Source organism: Budorcas taxicolor, chromosome 5 (genome assembly GCF_023091745.1).
Source record: "Budorcas taxicolor isolate Tak-1 chromosome 5, Takin1.1, whole genome shotgun sequence".
Lineage (NCBI taxonomy): Eukaryota > Metazoa > Chordata > Mammalia > Artiodactyla > Bovidae > Budorcas > Budorcas taxicolor.
This window is the reverse complement of record NC_068914.1, coordinates 114,913,548-114,934,531: the sequence shown is the minus strand read 5'-3', so window position 1 is coordinate 114,934,531 and position 20,984 is coordinate 114,913,548. Positions and strand designations below refer to the sequence as shown.

The window sequence follows — 20,984 nt, the reverse complement described above, 5'->3', positions numbered from 1 at the left end:
TTCCCTTGACTGTGTTCCTAGAAGAATAAGGTATGTTATATGCAAGGAAAAAATAAAGGCTATTTCTTTGCTTATGATTCATTGATTCCCTCTATCAGTACTTATCAGTCACTCACTGCGTCCAAGACACTGAGGGAGCCAGACTCTGAAACCTCCAAACCAGACAAGGCCTTTGCCTTCACAGCACTTATATTCTGGTAGAGGAGACAAACAATAAGTTAAAAAAGGAAATATAGGCATATGAATAAATATGTATTTTGACTGAGGGTTCAGAAGGAAATGAGATTAGCTTAGGGAAGTCATAAATGGCTTCAGAGGGAAGGCTGTGCTTACAGTGAACCTTAAGGATGCACAGACTTTCTATAGGCTAAGTAAAGGGCAACAGCCTAAGTGTGGGTATTAATCAGGAAACATGGGGTAAGTTTGGCACTTCCTCAGTGGCTAAGATGCAGGTTTGATCCCTGGGTTGGGAAGATCCCCTAGAGAAGGAAACGGCAACCCCATCCAGTGTTCTTGCCTGGAGAATCCCATGGACAGAGGAGCCTGGCAGGCTACAGTCCATGGGGTCACAAAGAGTCAGACGTGACTTACTGACTAAACAGCAACAACAGTAGGGTGAGTTTGGGGACTTCTCTGGACAAGGGATATACAGACCAGCTGACAGATGTAAGCAGGTTGACTGAACCAGCATCTTCTCATACCTGAAGGTGGATTTATGCAATACAGGACAAATCAAGACTCTGATTCTCGATCTCATGGCCCTCTAGCAAAATGCCCTCTGTGAGTATTCACCAGTCTGAGCATAAGCCCATGCATGAGTGGGGAAGCTTGTGCACTGGACAGAATGCCAGCCCCAGGGGTGAGAGGAGCAGCCCTTTCTCTGCCACCAAGCTGGATACACTAGTGTGAGGTTTTCCTGGAACGTTCTCTGCTGGTCCCACAGAGGCTGGTATATCTCCAGAGGGCACCCTTTTCATTTCACACAAAAGCCCAACATAAGCCAGCAGTAGCCCTACTTGGACACTCCCTCCCCTGGTCAGACTGCTGTGCTCCTTTCAAATAAGTTCTCTGGAACTCCCCTTTGTCTACTTCATTGCATTCCCATTTCTATGGTCTTACCCAAGGGCACACACTAATGTTTGTTTTCTTTGTTGTTGTTCAGTCACCAAGTCATGTCCGACTCCTTGCAACCCCACGAACTGTAGCCCACCAGGCTCCTCTGTCCATGGAATTCTCCAGGCAAGAATACTGGAGTGGATTGCCATTCCCTGCTCCAGGGGATCTTCCCGACCCAAGTCTTGAACCCTGGTTTCCTGCATTACAGACAGATTCTTTACCACTTGAGCTATAGGGAAGTCCTTTGTTTATCTTGGCCAAGCACAGATTCTCTCTCTCTTTCTCTCTCACACACACACACCTCGTACAGCGACCTTCCCCTTCATCTGGACTGCTCCTGAATCCCAGCCCCTCTGGGGTCCTTCCCTGCCCCAACTGGCCTGACTCCTCCCTCTGTCTAAATACACAGCTCCTACAACTTCCTCTTCCCTGACCACGCCCTCAAGTGCTCCCCTGACTAGTTTCATGTTTGTGTGTTAACTCCGTGGGTATCTGTGTGAATGCAGGAATGACCGGTCCCCCAGCTTGTAAACTCCCAGAATTAGAAACAAGGCCTGCAAATGCATTACTCACTCTACTGTCATTAGAAGAAACCTGTATCACTGATGTTGTTGCTACCTCTGCTTCATTCATCAAGAAAATGGAGCGACATTAATTCATTGAATCCATTAATTCAGTAAGCGTACACTGAACATTTGGTCTATGTCAAGCACTAGCAAGATAACAGTGAAAAAGATGCGATCTTTCTCCTTGGAGAAGATGTTTAGTAAGTTTTTTCCCGTGTCTTCTATGTACCAGATATTGTACTAGACTCTGGAATCATAGGAGTAAGACAGACAAGACAATCACAATGCAGGACTGTACCATGAAAATCAAGGACTGTTCCGAGTACTGTGGGACCTCCAAAGGCATGCCTGGCCCACTGCATGGTCTCAAGGAAGAAACGAGCCATTCATTCATTCAATCAATATTTGCCTACTGGATGCCAGTCACTGTTCAAGGTGCTGAAGTGATGAAGTCCTCCGTGAAGCCTTAAAATTCTAGTAGGAGAGACAGAAAATAATCAAGTAACTGGAAACTGTGCTAGGTGATAACTAGTGCTTTGGAGAAAAATGCAGCAAGGGAGGCATGGGGAATATCGAGGTCATGGGGGAGTGTGTTTCGTTTAGACAGGTTAGGAAAGGCTTCACTGAGATAATGCTCGAAATACCTGAAGAAAGTGAAAGGCCCAGCCACTTGGTTTCTGGAAGCTGTCTCTGCCAGGCAGAGGGAATAACAAGTGTAAAGACCTGAGATCCAGGCTGCTTAGAGTGATCCAGGAAGATCAAGTCAGCCAGTGGGGTTGGGTCCAGATGAGCCAGGTATGTCTATGAAGGAAAGTCAAGGCGGAGGTAGAGGTGTGAGCGGGGCAGGGCCTTGCAGTTGGTAGAAGGGCTTTGGATTTTATGCTGAGTAGGATGAGGAACCACTGGAGGGCTTGAACAGGATGGGGGCAGAAGTGACAAGACCTGACTTGAGAAGTTTTCCCAGAAGGAACTGAGCATCTGGCCCTGGAGGAGGATTCACCGGCCAGATGCGGGTGTGCGACCCAAAGGCAGGGAGACAGAAAGAGATGTATGTGCATGCATGTTTGTATTGGGAGGGTTAAAGACAAAGCCCTCAGCTGTGAGAGAACTGACAAACTGAAGCATAGAAAATAGCTCAGTGTGGACAGCTCAGAGCACTACCCCCACTTAGATAGGAGAGGTGGGCCGGGAGCATGGAAGAAGTCCGGAGCCAGTTATGAAAGGCCTTGATTGCCATGCTAAGAGCTTAAACCTGTTTGTCCTGTGGGCAAAGGAGAGTCAACAGGGATGAAGAAAGCAGATAAGTGGTTGTCTCACATCCACTGAGGCCACCTTTCCAAACTCCTGACTCGTTTGTTCTAGAAGTCAAGAATGCCTCCATCCCACTTCTGTATCCAAAGCATATCCTTCCCAAGACATATCCAAGTTGTTACATTTATTGTAAGACTCTTGTATTGCATTGCATTATATCTTACTGTGTTACAATTATCTGTATGTTTATGTCTGATTCACCCACTATTCTGTGGAAAGAAAAGGTCAGAGGTCACACATGGGTCATCTCTACATCTTCAGTGCCTGGAACACATTCTGGTGTGTTCAATAAATGATCACTGGATGGATGGTTAGATGGATGGATGGATGGATGGAGTGAGTGAGTGAGTGAGTTCTGGAAGTAAGCAATGAAAATAAGAAAACCTAGAAGTGCTAGGTTGGACTGGGCAATGAGAAAGCATAATAAAGGAACTCTACATGTTGGCTAATTGCAGATGTGTACAAAGATGGCCCAAGTCCAAGTCCTCTGGGGTTGTATCCTCCTGTGGAATCTCTACATCTCATCTGCCCAGGCCATTTACCCTGGAATCAAGGCGAGGGCTACTCAGCGGGCCCTGGACTATGGTAAGTTGGATGCTTTCAGAAGCGAGGCTGTACTCACCTCCCAAGTGGAGTCTTTGACCCAAATCCAGAAGCTCATATTGGGGTATCTCATGACTGATACAAGCTCGGCAGTGGGCTGATCCAGAGATGTTAAGAAGGCTGAGGGAAAAGTGTTGCTTGAAAAATAATCCTCTTGACAATAGGCATATCTAAATACAGCCACAGACTCGTATTCCACCCGCCACCCCTCTTTCCCCTGCACATGCATACACAGTGAACATCTTGGGCGTAAAAAGCACTCGGAACAGAATCTTGCAATAGCAAATTCCCAATGAAGATTACCTACTTTATTTTCACATGGGTGAACAGATACCTCCACAGTTGCTAACATCCCCATGTTATAGATGAGGAAAGTGAAGGACAGGGAGATTTTGTAACTTGCAGAGTCACGCAAGCTAGTGAGCCAAAGTGTTGAGATTCAAACCTAAGCTGTCTGTGAGTGCTTTCGGTTCCATCTTTCTATCCTTTACCTCTGTCTTTAAATCTCCATATTACTATGCTATTCACAGTATTATAGAGGATAAATCTGCTCTTCATAATTTCCGACAAGAATAGAAAAGTGGAAATGAGCTTAAGCTGAAACGAAAGGAGTGAAAACAAAGCTTCCTCCTTGAGAAGGTTAAAATGAAAAGATCATTCTTTGTTATTGTGTGAATTACTTTTCTCAAGCATTCTGATGGGCAGGAGGACTCTATCCCTCTACAAGCTCAGAGAAGTGTGTTCGGTGGTGCTATTATATAAAGATGGGCTTATTCCAGTATTAAACAAAAGCAGTGGTTACTCAATTCTGAGGGGTGCTGGTATCTTTTGAGAATAAGATGAAAATGTGAACCCTCTCCCCTGAAAAATTAGATGGACACACACACACACATACCTTATAATATTTTATTAGAATTTTAGGGGGTTGAAGAGTTCCTAATAGTCCAAGGATCTCAGATCCAAAATTCCTGAATTTAAAGAATCTGGGAGAGAAAGAGGACAATGTAGTATAATTTTCTGGAACTGGCCATCAGGCACAAACTCTGGAGTCAAATTGCCCAGATTTGACTATGGTCTCCCCCAGTTCTTAGCTGTGTGACTTAGGCAAGACTTAACCTCTTTGAGGTTCAGTTTCTTCATCTGCAAAACAAGATAATAATGATACTTTACATTTTTCCTAACACTGTCCTGTGTTAACATATTCTCATGCTGTTAACTCTGGGGTCTCGGACAATTCCAGGAGCCTCTCTGAGGACTAGTGTTTTCTTCTACAAAGTGGGGACGATAATACGCATCTTGCAAGAATCTTGTTTTCTAAGTATCTAGGAGCATGATTTTACTTAATAAATTTCACTTATGTGTTTAATGATATTGTGCCATCATCATCTTTTTTATCAATAAACATTTTCTGGGGCTTCCCTGGCAATCCAGTGCTTAAAGCTCTGTACTTCCAACGCAGAGGACTTAGGTTTGTTCCCTAGTTGGGGAACTAAGATCTACATGCCACATGGTGTGACCAAAAAAACAAATAAACAGTTTAAAAAGTCCAATTAAAATTTTTAATTAAAAAATAATCATTTTCTTTGGTTGCTTCACAGCTGTTCAAGCTGGAATGGAGATGATTGAACAAATGGCCAAGGAAAGAAAGCTCCCAGATTTAAAAGGTTCTGAGTCTCTTGAATTTCTGAAAATCGATTATGTGAACTACAATTTTACCAAGTAAGTAAAAGAGAAGAGCATTTTTAGCAGTGAAATTAATCTTTAAAATCTCAGGGTTGTGGCTATGCCACCAAGAGTCCTGATGTAACACCAGGACAGAGAAGTTAACCAAGGTTTGGTGACAGGCTTATCAGATGACTCCCCCAAACAAGAGGGGTCCTGGAGTTGACCAAGCGTGTTCTATTTGGGTCAGAACATGTGGGGCCAAGTCACACCTCTGCTGCGTGCTCGTTGCGTGCCCCTGACACATCTGCTCAGAGTCTCAATGTCCTCTCCGCATCCCTAAAATGAGAACTGTAACTGAATGCAGATGCCAGCTGTGGCCACCTTGTCCCCACGATTCTAAATGAAGTTCTTGTTCGTTCCATTGCTTACCCCCATAAACCTGGATGCAGGGTCAATCTCAGTTTCATACTCTACTCTCATCAAGTCTTAACCTACTTTAGTAAAGTTTAGTCAAGGCATCAGAGGTCATAGGAATGGGTTACAAGGCACATGGCCTTCTGCCCTCTTGCTCTCTAGACCTCCCCTCCTTCTCTGGAGCAATGTAAGTTTCTTCCCCTGCTTTCATGTGTAGCGGTTCCACCCACTCCTGAGTACCAAATAATCTTCCTAAACGCTTTTCCAAGTAATTTTCTCTGCTTTTCCTAAGAAGAATTCTGGTGGCAGTTACAATCTTTTCTACCATTCTACCACATTACAGCAATTAAATCAAATATCAAAATCAGTAAACAGTAAAAGTCAGATGTTATAACAAATGTGAAGATACTTCATAGAATCTGAAGCTGCTGAACATGGATTAGTTTGATAGACTTAATAATAGTGTAAGACCATCAATGTAAGAACAACAAAATTGCCACATTGATCCAGATCCTTGTTTCACCCAGCATAGGGTTTTGAGGTTATACTGTTACCCTCCCTCTTACACTGGGAGGACCCCAACTGGGTCCTTCTCTTGTCCAGTGCTGCTCTTGTCAGCTGAGACCAGGTTCAGCAGAGCAGAAATTTTATTCATCAGTCAAGGAATGGAGGAGGAGAGCCTGCACTCTGAAGACACATTCTCCCCATGGGAGGAAGGTGGGGCACTCTCAAGGGGTAGGTAGGAAGCAGGTGCAACATCAGAAACTGGGGGAAGGGGCAGAGATTTTCAGGAACAGTGCTCCTCGCACAGTGCCTTGCACCCAGCACTGTTTGTGCCTGGCGAGGTACAAGTCCACCTGCTGCGGGCACAGACCTTAACACGGCAGTGGGGCAGAGGCGGCTTCCAGACTCACCCAGAGTTCCTGACGCAGACGCTGCTCTTGCACTTAGGCTCCCACCAGCTCAAGGCATCGACCGCGAGTTTCCCGCGAGGTGTGACTGGTGATCTGTAACAACCATCAGGTGTTTTGGAACGACAATAGAGATAGTTTAAAGCAGAGACCTTTCGGTTCCCTGGCGTGTCTGTGTGTGATCGCACGAATTAGGAGTAAGGTTTGGCTGTATACAACAGAAAATGAGAGCGACTTAGATGAACTAGGGGTTCATTCTTGTCTCACAACTAATAAGCTCTAATGAAGCAGTGGAAGAATCCTGTCGAAGCCCCACAGTTTCATCAGAATACAACTGTCTTATATTTTTCTCCTCCCCCATCCTTAACTCTGCCTCTGGCCTCAGTTGCCTCATGGGCTAACATGGCAGATGCTCTACAGTTATTCAATGGCAGCCCACTCCAGTATTCTTGCCTGGAGAATCCCACGGACAGAGAAGCTTGGCCAGCTACAGTCCATGAGGTCGCAAGAGCCGGACACTGCCTAGTGACTAAACCACCCCCACAGCACCACAGCCATCCGACAAGGGTTTGCTGGGCACCTACAGTGTACTAAGGCTTTGTTCTAGGCATAGGACCTACTGCAGAGAATGACCCAGATATGCTCTTAGTGTTCAGTGGGAGAGATGAGCATTAAATACGCATTTACAAAACTGATGATTTAATTACACTGATGATAATGCCACAGCAGAAAAATCCAGGGTGACTCCCATAAGATAAAGCAAAGTTAGAGATGAGGAGAAACAGGTGTTCTCATGCATTGCTAGTGGGAGCAGATAAACTGGGACAATGATTTCAGAGCTGGCTGTCCAAACAGGAGCTGCTGGCCTCATTTGACTACTGAGCCCTTGAGATATGACCAGTACAACTGAGAACTGTATTTTTTTATTTTTTCAGCTGAAAAGTTTATCAGCTCTAAATACAGTCAAGTATTTTTGATAAGGGGCCTCCCTGGTGGCTCAAACAGTAAAGAATCCACTTGCAATGCATGAGACCCAGGTCCGATTCCTGGGTCAGGAAGATCCCCTGGAGAGGGGAATGGTAACCCATTCCAGTATTCTTGCCTGGAGAATTCCATGGACAGAGGAGCCTGGTGGGCTACAGTCCATGGGGTTGCAAAGAGTTGGACACAACTTAGTGACTAAACAACAACAAAATAATTTTGATGAAAATTCAGTATCTAGATTGAAGTGTATCATGAGTATAAAGCATGTCATATTTTGAAGGCTTATTTTCTAAAAAGGAAAATAAGGTCTCTCATATATTGGTTACATATTGAAATGATAATATTTCCATTTTTAATACTACTAGATAATGTTAAACTACATATATGGCTCACATTGTATTTCTATCAGGCAGTGCTATTTTAGGAGATGATTTGCAAGAATATTTTTAGGTGTGCTCTTTGACCCAACAACTCCACGTCTCCTCTCTAGAGAAGCATATACACAAACAGCATGAATGAGGATGTTCACTGTGGCATTGTCTATAATACAGAGATATGCAAACATCCTAGATGTCCAAACACAAAGCAATGATGTTTTTTTAATCCACAGCTTGGATTACTCTGTAGCAATTACAAAGAATGTGTTAGACCTATATGTATCAAAATGAAAATATTTCCAAGATACGATAGTCTTTACCATTGTCTTCCCACAGTGATACTCAGGACATTTGACAGAGGATAGATAGGAGAAGATGCCAAAAAGAGGAAGTAGTGAATAATCATTTCTTTTTGACCGTCACGTTTAAAAATTTTCCCTAATCTTAGTTCATAACAATGCTTTCTCCTGCGCAACAGTTATATACAGATGATCTCATTAGTCTTCCCAACCTTCCCATGAGACACTCTTCTTTTAAGTGATTGACTGGAAGAGTTTAAGTGTCTTCGCTAAAGCCATACTGCTAGCAGAAAACTTGGCTCCAAGCGGAGTGTCCTTTGCATGATATCTGTAGTGCTATAGCTTAGTGGTTAAGAGGCCTCACGACAGATGGAGGCTTCCAGGTCTGGCTCTACCACTTATGTATGACTTCAGCCAAGTTTCTCATCTTTTCATCACTGAATGGCAGATCACAAAATCAGCAGTGGCCTCCTAGGATTATGCATTATTAAGATGAGCTAATGCATGTAAAGTGCTTACTCCAGTAACTAAGCAGATAGCAATTGCTCAATCAATGGTCATAATCATAACTTATCATAAGGCACATGGCCATCGAACTGTGTCAGTTGCATGCCACCTCAGTTCAGGTCAGTTCAGTCACTCAGTCGTGTCCGACTCCTTGCAAACCCATGAATCGCAGCACACCAGGCTTCCCTGTCCGTCACCAACTCCCGGAGTTCACTCGGACTCACGTCCATCGAGTCAGTGATGCCATCCAGCCATCTCATCCTCGGTCGTCCCCTTCTCCTCCTGCCCCCAATCCCTCCCAGCATCAGGGTCTTTTCCAGTGAGTCAACTCTTCGCATGAGGTGGCCAAAGTACTGGAGTTTCAGCTTCAACATCAGTCCATCCAATGAACACACAGGACTGATCTCCTTTAGGATGGACTGGTTGTATCTCCTTGCAGTCCAAGTGACTCTCAAGAGTCTTCTCCAACACCACAGTTCAAAAGCATCAATTCTTCAGCACTCAGCTTTCTTCACAGTCCAACTTTCACATCCATACATGATCACTGGAAAAACCATAGCCTTGACTAGATGGAACTTTGTTGGCAAAGTAATGTCTCTGCTTTTGAATATTCTATCTAGGTTGGTCATAACTTTCCTTTCAAGGAGTAAGTGTCTTTTAATTTCATGGCTACAATCACCATCTGCAGTGATTTTGGAGCCCCCAAAAATAAAGTCTGACACTGTTTCCACTGTTTCTCCATCTATTTCCCATGAAGTGGTGGGACCAGATGCCATGATCTTCGTTTTCTGAATGTTGAGCTTTAAGCCAACTTTTTCACTCTCCTCTTTCACTTTCATCAAGAGGCTTTTTAGTTCCTCTTCATTTTCTGCCACAAGGGTGGGGTCATCTGTGTATCTGAGGTTATTGATATTTCTCCCGGCAATCTTGATTCCAGCTTGTGCTTCTTCCATCCCAGCGTTTCTCATGATGTACTCTGCATATAAGTTAAATAAGCAGGGTGACAATATACAGCTTTGACGTACTCCTTTTCCTATTGGACTTCCCTGGTGGCTCAGATGGTAAAGCCTCTGTCTACAATGCAGGAGACCCGGGTTTGAGCCCTGGGTTGGGAAGATCCCCTGGAGAAGGAAATGGCAATCCACTCCAGTACTATTGCCTAGAAAATCCCATGGACAGAGGAGCCTGGCAGGCTGTAGTCTATGGAGTCACAAAGAGTCGGACACGACTGAGTGACTTCACTTTTCCTGTTTGGAACCCGTCTGCTGTTCCATGTCCAGTTCTAACTGTTGCTTCCTGACTTGCATATAGGTTTCTCAAGAGGCAGGTCAGGTGGTCTGGTATTCCCATCTCTTTCAGAATTTCCCACAGTTTATTGTGATCCACACAGTCAAAGGCCTTGGCATAGTCAATAAGGCAGAAATAGATGTTTTTCTGGAACTCTCTTGCTTTTTCCATGATCCAGCGGATGTTGGCAATTTGATCTCTGGTTCCTCTGCCTTTTCTGAAACCAGCTTGAACATCAGGAAATTCACGGTTCACATATTGCTGAAGCCTGGCTTGGAGAATTTTGAGCATTACTTTACTAGCATGTGAGATGAGTGCAATTGTGTGGTAGTCTGAGCATTCTTTGGCATTGCCTTTCTTTGGGATTGGAATGAAAACTGACCTTTTCCAGTCCTGTGGCCACTGCTGAGTTTTCCAAATTTGCTGGCATATTGAGTGCAGCACTTTCACAGCATCATCTTTCAGGATTTGAAACAGCTCAACTGGAATTCCATCGCCTCCACTAGCTTTGTTCATAGTGATGCTTTCTGAGGCCCACTTGACTTCACATTCCAGGATGTCTGGCTCTAGGTGAGTGATTATACCCTCGTGATTATCTTAGTCATGAAGATCTTTTTTCTACAGTTCTCTTGTGTATTCTTGCCACCTCTTCTTGATATCTTCTGCTTCTGTTAGGTCCGTACAATTTCTGTCCCTTATCGAGCCCATCTTTGCATGAAATATTCCCTTGGTATCTCTAATTTTCTTGAAGAGATCTCTAGTCTTTCCCATTCTGTTGTTTTCCTCTGTTTCTTTGCATTGATCACTGAGGAAGGCTTTCTTTTCTCTCCTTCCTATTCTTTGGAACTCTGCATTCAGATACCTACATCTTTCCTTTTCTTCTTTACTTTTTGCTTCTCTTTTTTTCACAGCTATTTGTAAGGCCTCCCCCAGACAGCCATTTTGCTTTTTTGCATTTCTTTTCCATGGAGATGGTCTTGATCCCTGTCTCCTGTACAATGTTACGAACCTCCGTCCATAGTTCATCAGGAACTCTGTCTATCAGATCTAGTCCCTTAAATCTATTTCTCACTTCCACTGTATAATCATAAGGGATTTGATTTAAGTCATACCTGAAGGGTCTAGTGGTTTTCTGTACTTTCCTCAATTTAAGTCTGAATTTGGTAATAAGGAGTTCATGATCTGAGCAACAGTCAGCACCTGGTCTTGTTTTTGCTGACTGTATAGAGCTTCTCCATCTTTGGCTGCAAAGAATATAATCAATCTGATTTTGGTGTTGACCATCTGGTGATGTCCATGTGTAGAGTCTTCTCTTGTGTTGTTGGAAGAGGGTGTTTGCTATGGCCAGTGCGTTCTCTTGGCAAAGCTCTATTAGCCTTTGCCCTGCTTCATTCTGTACTCCAAGGCCAAATTTGAGTGTTACTCTTGTTTCTTGACTTCCTGCTTTTGCATTCCAGTCCCCTATAATGAAAAGGACATCTTTTTGGGGTGTTAATTCTAAAAGGTCTTGTGGGTCTTCATAGAACCTTTCAACTTCAGCTTCTTCAGAGTTACTGTTCGGGGCATAGGCTTGGATTACCGTGATATTGAATGGTTTGCCTTGGAGACGAACAGAGATCATTCTGTCATTTTTGAGATTGCATCCAAGTACTGCATTTCAGACTCTTTTGTTGACCATGATGGCTACTCCATTTCTTCTAAGGGATTCCTGCCCGCTGTAGTAGATATAATGGTCATCTGAGTTAAATTTACCCATTCCAGTCCATTTTAGTTCTCTGATTCCTAGAATGTCAACGTTCACTCTTGCCATCTCTTGTTTGACCGCTTCCAATTTGCCTTGATTCATGGACCTGACATTCCAGGTTCCTATGCAATATTGCTCTTTATAGCATTGGGCCTTGCTTCTATCACCAGTTACATCCACAACTGGGTATTGTTTTTGCTTTGGCTCCATCCCTTGATTCTTTCTGGAGTTATTTCTCCACTGATCTCCAGTAGCATATTGGGCACCTACCAACTGGGGAGTTCCTCTTTCAGTATCCTATCATTTTGCCTTTTCATACTGTTCATGGGGTTCTCAAGGCAAGTATACTGAAGTGGTTTGCCATTCCCTTCTCCAGTGGACCACATTCTGTCAGACATCTCCACCATGACCCACCCGTCTTGGGTGGCCCCACACAGTATGGCTTAGTTTCATTGAGTTAGACAAGGCTGTGGTCCATGTGATCAGATTGACTAGTTTTCTGTGATTATGGTTTCAGTGTGTCTGCCCTCTGATGCCCTCTTGCAACACCTACCATCTTACTTGGGTTTCTCTTACCTTGGAGGTGCGGTATCTCTTCACGGCTGCTCCAGCAAAGCGCAGCCACTGCTCCTTACCTTGGACAAGGGGGATCTCCTCACAGCCACCCCTCCTGACCTTGAACATGGAGTAGCTCCTCTCAGCCCTACTGTGCCCACACAGCCACTGCTCCTTGGATGTGGGGTAGCTTGTCTCATCTGCTGCCCCTGACTTCGGTCGTGGGGTAGCTCCTCTCAGCTGCCGCCCCTGACCTCGGGCATGGGGTAGCTCCTCTAGGCTGCTCCTGTGCTGTTGCAGCCTGGCACACCTACTGCCTCTAATTACCTGTGTGACCAGTGACCACTCAGAGAATCCTTAGGAAGAGTTCATGCTCTAAAGTAAGTTTCTCAACTAGGGAAGATACTGTCCACATAAGAGGGCATTTGGAAGGAAGGCAGGCTGTTTACTGTCCTGATGATTGTGAGGGATGGGGAACTATTGGCATTTAGTTGGTTCAGTTCAGTTCAGTCACTCAGTCATGTCCAACTCTTTGCGACCCCATGAATTGCAGCACGTCAGGCCTCCCTGTCCATCACCAACTCCCGGAGTTCACTCAAACTCACGTCCATAGAGTTGGTGATGCCATTCAGCCATCTCATCCTCTGTCGTCCCCTTCTCCTCCTGCCCCCAATCCCTCCCAGCATCAGAGTCTTTTCCAATGAGTCAACTCTCCACATGAGGTGGCCAAAGTACTGGAGTTTCAGCTTTAGCATCATTCCTTCCAAAGAAATCCCAGGGTTGGTCTCCTTCAGAATGGACTGGTTGGATCTCCTTGCAGTCCAAGGGACGCTCAAGAGTCTTCTCCAACACCACAGTTCAAAAGCATCAATTCTTCGGTGCTCTGCCTTCTTCACAGTCCAACTCTCACATCCATACATGACTACTGGAAAAACCATAGCCTTGACTAGACGGACCTTAGTCGGCAAAGTAATGTCTCTGCTTTTGAATATGCTATCTAGGTTGATCATAACTTTTCTCCCAAGGAGTAATACATATGCCAAATATACTGCCAACAGTCCTTTATAAAAAATAATTGTCCCATCCAAAATATGAATGTTCCCCCCATTGAGAAATACTGAAACAGCTGAGGGGAAAGATCCTGATGGCAATATTCTGTCTTTAGAGAAACTAAAGAAGGAGACTGATTACCTGAAAATTTGCTTCTAAACCTGCTCATTTCTCCCCTCCACTAGATACAAGGGACTTCCTGCCAAGGGTCTGAAGGGAATTAGTGCCCTGAGACTGCAGTGCAGACCTGAGGATCCTTCCTCTACCTACAAGCAAGCGTTAGTCACTCAGTCGTGTCCGACTCTTTGTGACCCCATAGACTGTAGCCCATCAGGCTCCTCAGTCCATGGGATTGTCCAGGCAAGTGTACTGGAGTGGGTTGCCAGTCACTTCTCTAGGGGAATCTTCCAGACCCAGGGATTGAACTGGGGTCTTCTGCATTGCAAGTGGATTCTTTACCATCTGAGCCCCCAGGGAAGCCCCCCTTCCTCTATAGGAATTCACAATTGCCTGTTCCTCTCAGGAGTTCTACAGCTGCATTTTGGGTTTTGCCTTACTGAAATATGTGCTACAAGAGTTGCACTAATTTTTCTGTTTCTTGTTTTATAGCATAAAAATCAATGCCTTTTCATTTCCAAATACTTCACTCACCTTTGTTCCTGGTGTTGGAATCAGGGCTCTGACCAACCATGGAACTACCAACATCAGCACAGACTGGGAAGTCAAGTCTGCACTTTTGTAAGTATTCCACTGAAAAAGTATTCCACAGCAGTATTCTGCTGCTATTTTGGGGGGAAATGGAGATAAACATAAAAACTCTACATGTTTGCCAATGTATTTAGGCTTCTGTCCCTCAGTCATTAACTGACAGGGGAGTGTGTAATTTCCTCGGTTCTGTCTCGCCACAGCAAAACTTTGAAGCGATGGTTGGACCAGTGTTACAGCTTGGTTACAGCTCAGTTTAAATGGCAGACCCATGTTACAGCTCAGTTTTATTTGGCAAGCAAAGGAAAATATGTCCTCGAGGTGTAAGGGTGGGAAGACCCAAAAGAAGCAAAGAGAAGAGAAGAGAGAGGCTCAATTTTGGCTTGTCTTTTTATGTTTTTTCTCTTCCCCCTGAGCCTGCCCTATGTAAATTGGGCTAGCCAGGAGGGCTGTTTGTTTCACTTGATGTTTTCTTTCTGGTTCTCAGACCTTACTCTGTTCTGTTTTTGCAGGCTTTTTCCTTTCTTTGTCCTTTAACCACCACTATTTTGGACTCCTTTTTCCTAGTCTAACTACCTAACTCTAATTTTCTTGAAGAGATCTCTAGTCTTTCCCATTCTGTTGTTTTCCTCGATTTCTTTGCATTGATCGATGAAGAAGTCTTTCTTATCTCTTCTTGCTATTCTTTGGAACTCTGCATTCAGATGCTTATATCTTTCCTTTTCTCCTTTGCTTTTTGCCTCTCTCCTTTTCACAGCTATTTGTAAGGCCTCCCCAGACAGCCATTTTGCTTTTTTGCATTTCTTTTCCATGGGGATGGTCTTGATCCCTGTCTCCTGTACGATGTCACAAACCTCATTCCATAGTTCAGCAGGCACTCTATCTATCAGATCTAGGCCCTTAAATCTATTTCTCACTTCCACTGTATAATCATAAGGGATTTGATTTAAGTCATACCTGAAAGGTCTAGTGGTTTTCTGTACTTTCCTCAATTTAAGTCTGAATTTGGTAATAAGGAGTTCATGATCTGAGCCACAGTCAGCACCTGGTCTTGTTTTTGCTGACTGTATAGAGCTTCTCCATCTTTGGCTGCAAAGAATATAATCAATCTGATTTTGGTGTTGACCATCTGGTGATGTCCATGTGTAGAGTCTTCTCTTGTGTTGTTGGAAGAGGGTGTTTGCTATGACCAGTGCATTTTCTTGGCAAAACTCTATTAGTCTCTGCCCTGCCTGATTCCGCATTCCAAGGCCAAATTTGCCTGTTACTCCAGGTGTTTCTTGACTTCCTACTTTGGCATTCCAGTCCCCTATAATGAAAAGGACATCTTTTTGGGGTATTAGTTCTAAAAGGTCTTGTAGGTCTTCATATAACCGTTAACTTCAGCTTCTTCAGCATTACTGGTTGGGGCATAGACTTGGATAACTGTGATATTGAATGGTTTGCCTTGGAGACGAACAGAGATCATTCTGTCATTTTTGAGATTGCATCCAAGTACTGCATTTCAGACTCTTTTGTTGACCATGATGGCTACTCCATTTCTTCTGAGAGATTCCTGCCCGCAGTAGTAGATATAATGGTCATCTGAGTTCAATTTACCCATTCCAGTTCATTTTAGTTCGCTGATTTCTAGAATGTCGACGTTCACTCTTGCCATCTCTTGTTTGACCACTTCCAATTTGCCTAGATAGCATATTCAAAAGCAGGGACGTTACTTTGCCGACTAAGGTCCGTCTAGTCAAGGCTATGGTTTTTCCTGTGGTCATGTATGGATGTGAGAGTCGGACTGTGAAGAACGCTGAGTGCCAAAGAATTGATGCTTTTGAACTGTGGTGTTGGAGAAGACTCTTGAGAGTCCCTTGGACTGCAAGGAGATCCAACCAGTCCATTCTGAAGGAGATCAGCCCTGGGATTTCTTTGGAGGGAATGATGCTGAAGCTGAAACTCCAGTACTTTGGCCACCTCATGCGAAGAGTTGACTCATTGGAAAAGACTCTGATGCTGGGAGGGATTGGGGGCAGTAGGAGAAAGGGACGACCGAGGATGAGATGGCTGGATGGCATCACTGACTCGATGGACGTGAGTTTGAGTGAACTCCGGGAGATGGTGATGGACAGGGAGGCCTGGTGTGCTGCAATTCATGGGGTCACAAAGAGTCGGACACGACTGAGCGACTGAACTGAACTGAACTACCTAACATTAACCATCTTTCTCAAGTGCATTCTTCAAAGAGAGATTTAAAACAGAATATCTTTTCTGGGGACAAGGGAGAGGGGCCTGAAAAGCATCAGTGGCAGAGCCACTGATCAATGTGCCATTTAAGATATCCTAAGAGCTAGAAGTCCCTGACTGTTAGAGGCATTGACATGAGCTTAACATTTCAGAGTCCCAGTGAATCACCATCTGACCTTGAGCTAGTCTTTGAACATGCTTCCCTAACTGTAAGGACAACTGCTTAGAAATAAGCCTTCCTACCTCATAAGGAGGTTGGAGGAGGGTAGTCAGCTTGAGACCAATTCTCCCTACCAAAAGGCCTTTGCACTCTTCTATAGAAAGAAAGGATCAGATTCAAGGTACACTTACAAACTGCCTACTATGTGCAAGTCACTATCCTGAGTGTAATGTTTAGGTCTGCCTTGGTTGATGCCCCAAGATAACACATTCATTCACCCATTTGGTCGTTCAGCATCCATTTACTGAGTGCCTACTGCATCTGTTTATGAATGGTACTGAATACCACTCATCTCCCTCTCAAGAACTCTAGTCTTATAGACAGTAGAAAAATGACATTTTCCCTCATAAGAAGCAGAGATTCATGTATTATTGATTTCCTTGCTGACTTATCAACCATAGATTGAGTGCTTATTCTGTGTCAAGCCACAAGGTAAATCCTGGGGCCTGGAGATGAACCTCCATCAAGGGGTTCACAGATGACATCTAAGTGTCGCCTTCCCATCTAGATGCCCGTCCTAAATAAGCTGTGGCCACTTTACCCCTATGTTCTCCCTCCAAACAAGCTTCATATATGAACTGTGGTTAATATTAAAACACGCCCAACCACGATGGGGGCCAGAGCACTCAGGATGAAATACGTACAAGGTGCCTAGAGCTGTCACCATTCACATATTTGTTATTTCATTTATTCAGTAAATATCCATTCAGCTCCACTCCTATCTGTTGTTAAGTGCCAGGAATCCAGAGGTGATGATGTTCCTGCCCTCCTGGGGCTTATAGCCTATGGGTAAGCCCTCCTATGGGCGTAGATTCAGAGGAACAAGATCCACCTCCACCCCTGCCCAGGCTTGGGTAACCTTGCACTTTTTCTCTCAATAGCCAAGACACAGGAGCAGCTGACCTGTTTCTCTCTGGGGTCTATTTCACTGGTATAGTTGTCCTGTCCCGAAATGACTTTGGTCACCCGATCCTGAAGCTCCAAGACTGCTATGCTCAAGTGAGCCATGCCGACGTCTCATTTTCTGGAGAGCTCAGGTGAGCGAGGGAACCCTGGTGGGAAGTGGCCAGGCTGTGGCTGGATTCTCAGGCAGCTCCTAGGGGTGGTTATTAACTGGCAGATATGATTCTGCATAAGCTTTAAAAAATTTTTTTTTCCTAGTGTCCTATACAACTCCTTTGCTGAGCCCATGGAGAAACCCATTTTAAAGAAATTAAATGAAATGGTAAGTCCTTAAAGATTATCCAGCCACAGTGACATGCTGCCAGCAGCAGTTCTACCATGCTTTGATGATCTCTAAGTCAATAAACCTTGCCTGAGCCCCCAACTGTGTGCTAAGCACTCCCCAAGGCACTTTCATAAACATTCCCCTTTGCAGCTTAATAGTTTCTCAAGTGCCTGCTATGTGCCAAATACTATGCTTGGTGCTAGAGGTATAGAGATAAGTAAAACAGCACTCCTTCCCTCAAATCTTAACCTCAGGGTGGGGAAACAGTCAAAAAGATTTGGTTTATTGTGTGCCTACTGCATGCCCAGCACTAGGTTGGAGTCTGTTGGGGATATGAAAAAGGAATAAGCTCATCTGCTTAGGAAAACCCAGTTCAGACTTGTGAAACTAACTGAATAAGTGTTTGAATCTTGTACATACCTATGTTGTCCTTAGATTGAAGTGAAGGGGTTCAGAGAAATGGAAAAATTAAATAAATAGATCCTGTTGATATTTTTGGAGGGTGCAGGACTTGAACTTGGCCTTGCATTACAGGTGGGATTTGAATAGGTAAGGAATGGGAGAAAAAAATGGATATTTCCAGCCAAGTGAAATAGTATAAGTTAAGGTGACTTCCTGATTCCAGAAGTCAGCATTTGAAGAAGGAAAAGCTGGAATTGGTGGTGAGCCCTCTTTCCAATCCTGTCAGTATCTTCCCTGAACACTTCACATGTTTCTGGAGAGACAAGGAGAGGAGTGAGGAGGACAGGGAAGAGAAAGGAGATTCATCCCTGGAAAAGAGGGGCAAGGGTGATGTCTGGCTATCTCCATCCTCCTTGTGTTGAATTCAGTGCTCAGAAGGCAGGAGGTGCATAATGAACGTTGATGAGGAAATCGACACACAGGAACATTAAGCAGCTTGTCCAACAAGGTTGCCCGGCTGGCCCAAGGATGCTGAAGCTTTCCTATCTTTCTCCATCCTGACCTGAAATTTGCTGAGTGCCAGCGAATGTGCATATTAAAGAGAGGCTGGGAAAGAGAGCTGTCACCTTAAGAGACCCCACCCTTGCTCATCCATCTTTCAAAACAAGTCATGGTCCTTTGGCCTCCAACAAGAAGCCGATAGTTAAGTTTACCTGGAGTTTATATATGATATAGAGCTCATAGATGCTTTGCTTCTAGGGTTCCCTCTGTGTCACTGGAAAAGGACAGGAGTGCTCCGACCACAGTGGTCTAGCCATGTCAGACCAGATTTCAAATCCTGCTGATCTACTTGCTCACCTTCTCTAAGCTTCAGTTTTCCCATCTGTAAATAAAGGACAGTAGTGCCTGCCTCTCAGGACTGTAGTGAAGACAAAATGGGGTTAACAATCACTAACATTCATTGAATGCTTATGACATAGCAGATGCTATTATCGTCCACAGGTTGCAGATGGGGGAACTGAGGCAAAGGAGTACAAGGAACTTGCCAAGGCATCCAACGCCAGGCAGTCAGGCTCCTGAGCCTCTGCTCGTAACCCCCACACTGAGCATTCAGCACATGCCTAGCACGTGGCACCCACCTTGGTACTTTTCCTCCTTCCTACAGATGTGCTTGGGAGTGATTCAGGATTGCTTTTCTGATTCCCAAAGGGGTTCTGATCTAAGTAGATGTCTGATCAAATGAGCTCTCAAAGCAGGCCAGCGAGGAAGTCAAGTCCCTGCTCTAACTCCCCCGGGGCAGGGCCTGGCATCCTGACAGTGGAGGTGAGAGGCAGGGGCATCCCTGCTGTCAGGAAAGGCTCAGCAGGTTCCCCAGGTGTCATAGCACATGGACTGGGCACACGTCCTGTTGTGCTGCAGGAAGGAAAGCCAAGAGCTCGTTCTTTGATGGGGCAAGCTGGGTGTAGTCCCAGTTGCTCTAAAGATGAGCCAGCATTCAGTGGCACACCACCCACTCATTAGGAACTTGAGGCTTGTGGATATCAACTCATTTAAGGGAAAGTCCAAAGGGAGACTCACTGAAAGGCCAAAGGTCTTCTCACTGAAAGGCCTTTGTGGGCACTGTCTAGGCCCTGAAACAGAGATGTCCAGTACAATGTGATAACCTGCATTTTTTTTCCCTTTTATGGCCAGCTCTGTCCCATTATCACAGGTGAGGTGGAGGCGCTGAATGCCAATCTCAGCATGCTGGAGGGTGAGTCCTAGAGCCGTCTCTTCCGGGTGCTTCTTCTCCCACCCCGCACTCAGGTGCTCTCCAGGTGGGCTTTGCTCCAGCTCTCCGGTCTGCTTTCCCCCCTGCAAACTAGTGCCACTGCAGGGAGGGGCATGTGGGGACTGACCTGAGTGTGTAGGGCCTGCTCTTTTCTGCTGGTTAGCTAGCTTCACCGCAGGAGGAGATGGCTTCGGGAGACAAGATGCAAGGCAGAGGATTAAACTCTCGTGAGCTTGAATCCCAGCTCTGGCACTAAATCCATCCTCTTCAGAATGATGGATGCTCATCCTGACCAGTTACCCCTGGTTCTAATCCCTTTGGCGGTTCCTATAGCTGCCTTCAGGATCAAGTCCAAATCCCTTTTCATGGGCTACAAGCCCTGCCTGTCATGGTCTGCCTCCTTCTCACCTCTCTGGACTTCATCCTTCTCCTCTAGCTGCTCCAGCCATCAAACTGTTTCTCCTGCCTCACACCCTTGCCTCCCACCCTGCTGTCCTCTCTGCCTAGAAAAGCCTTCTCCCCTCTTCATCCATTTATTCACTTAAGAGATATTCATTGAGTACCTGTGCTAAGCACAGCTCCTTCTGCTTCCTGTCCCTCAGCCATTCCTTGTCCTGTTCCCTCCTCTTTATCTTTTAAGGCTCAGCTCAGGCATAGTTCCAGCTCCTCAATGCTCCCATGATACTTTGGGTGTTTCTATCTCTTTGCACTCCATCCACTCATCCCCCAGTGATGTGCTGAGCCCCTGGAATAGGCTGGGTGCTATTCTTGGTGCTGGAGATGCAGCAATAAGCCTAGGAGACAGAAATACCTGCCCTCGTGGGGCCAGTGAGAGGAGACAGCCAGCCAGCAAGATAATTAGTAACATCTACAGTATCATTGCCATAAATGGTAAGAGGAAAACTAAACCAGGGAAGGAACTGGCTGGCGGTGGGGCCGGGGTGGGGGTGGGGTTGTTTAAAATAGCCTGGCTGGGAAAGGCACCCCTGAACAAGTGGCATTAGAGTAAGGACCTGAATGAAGTAGGGAGCAGCTGC

The 20,984-nt window shown here is 45.1% G+C and overlaps 1 protein-coding gene across 1 annotated transcript in view; it reads left to right on the top strand.

The window, feature by feature from the left end:
• The first annotated feature begins 3,448 nt into the window (after positions 1 to 3,448).
• The window catches only part of BPIFC (BPI fold containing family C), a 37,665-nt gene continuing 20,129 nt past the window's right edge, over positions 3,449 to 20,984 (top strand). The window contains exons 1-6 of the mRNA XM_052640847.1: positions 3,449 to 3,578; positions 5,195 to 5,315; positions 13,999 to 14,127; positions 17,428 to 17,583; positions 17,708 to 17,771; positions 19,869 to 19,929. Of these exons, the coding sequence (XP_052496807.1) occupies positions 3,449 to 3,578; positions 5,195 to 5,315; positions 13,999 to 14,127; positions 17,428 to 17,583; positions 17,708 to 17,771; positions 19,869 to 19,929 (661 nt within the window). The remainder of the gene's footprint in view (positions 3,579 to 5,194; positions 5,316 to 13,998; positions 14,128 to 17,427; positions 17,584 to 17,707; positions 17,772 to 19,868; positions 19,930 to 20,984) is intronic.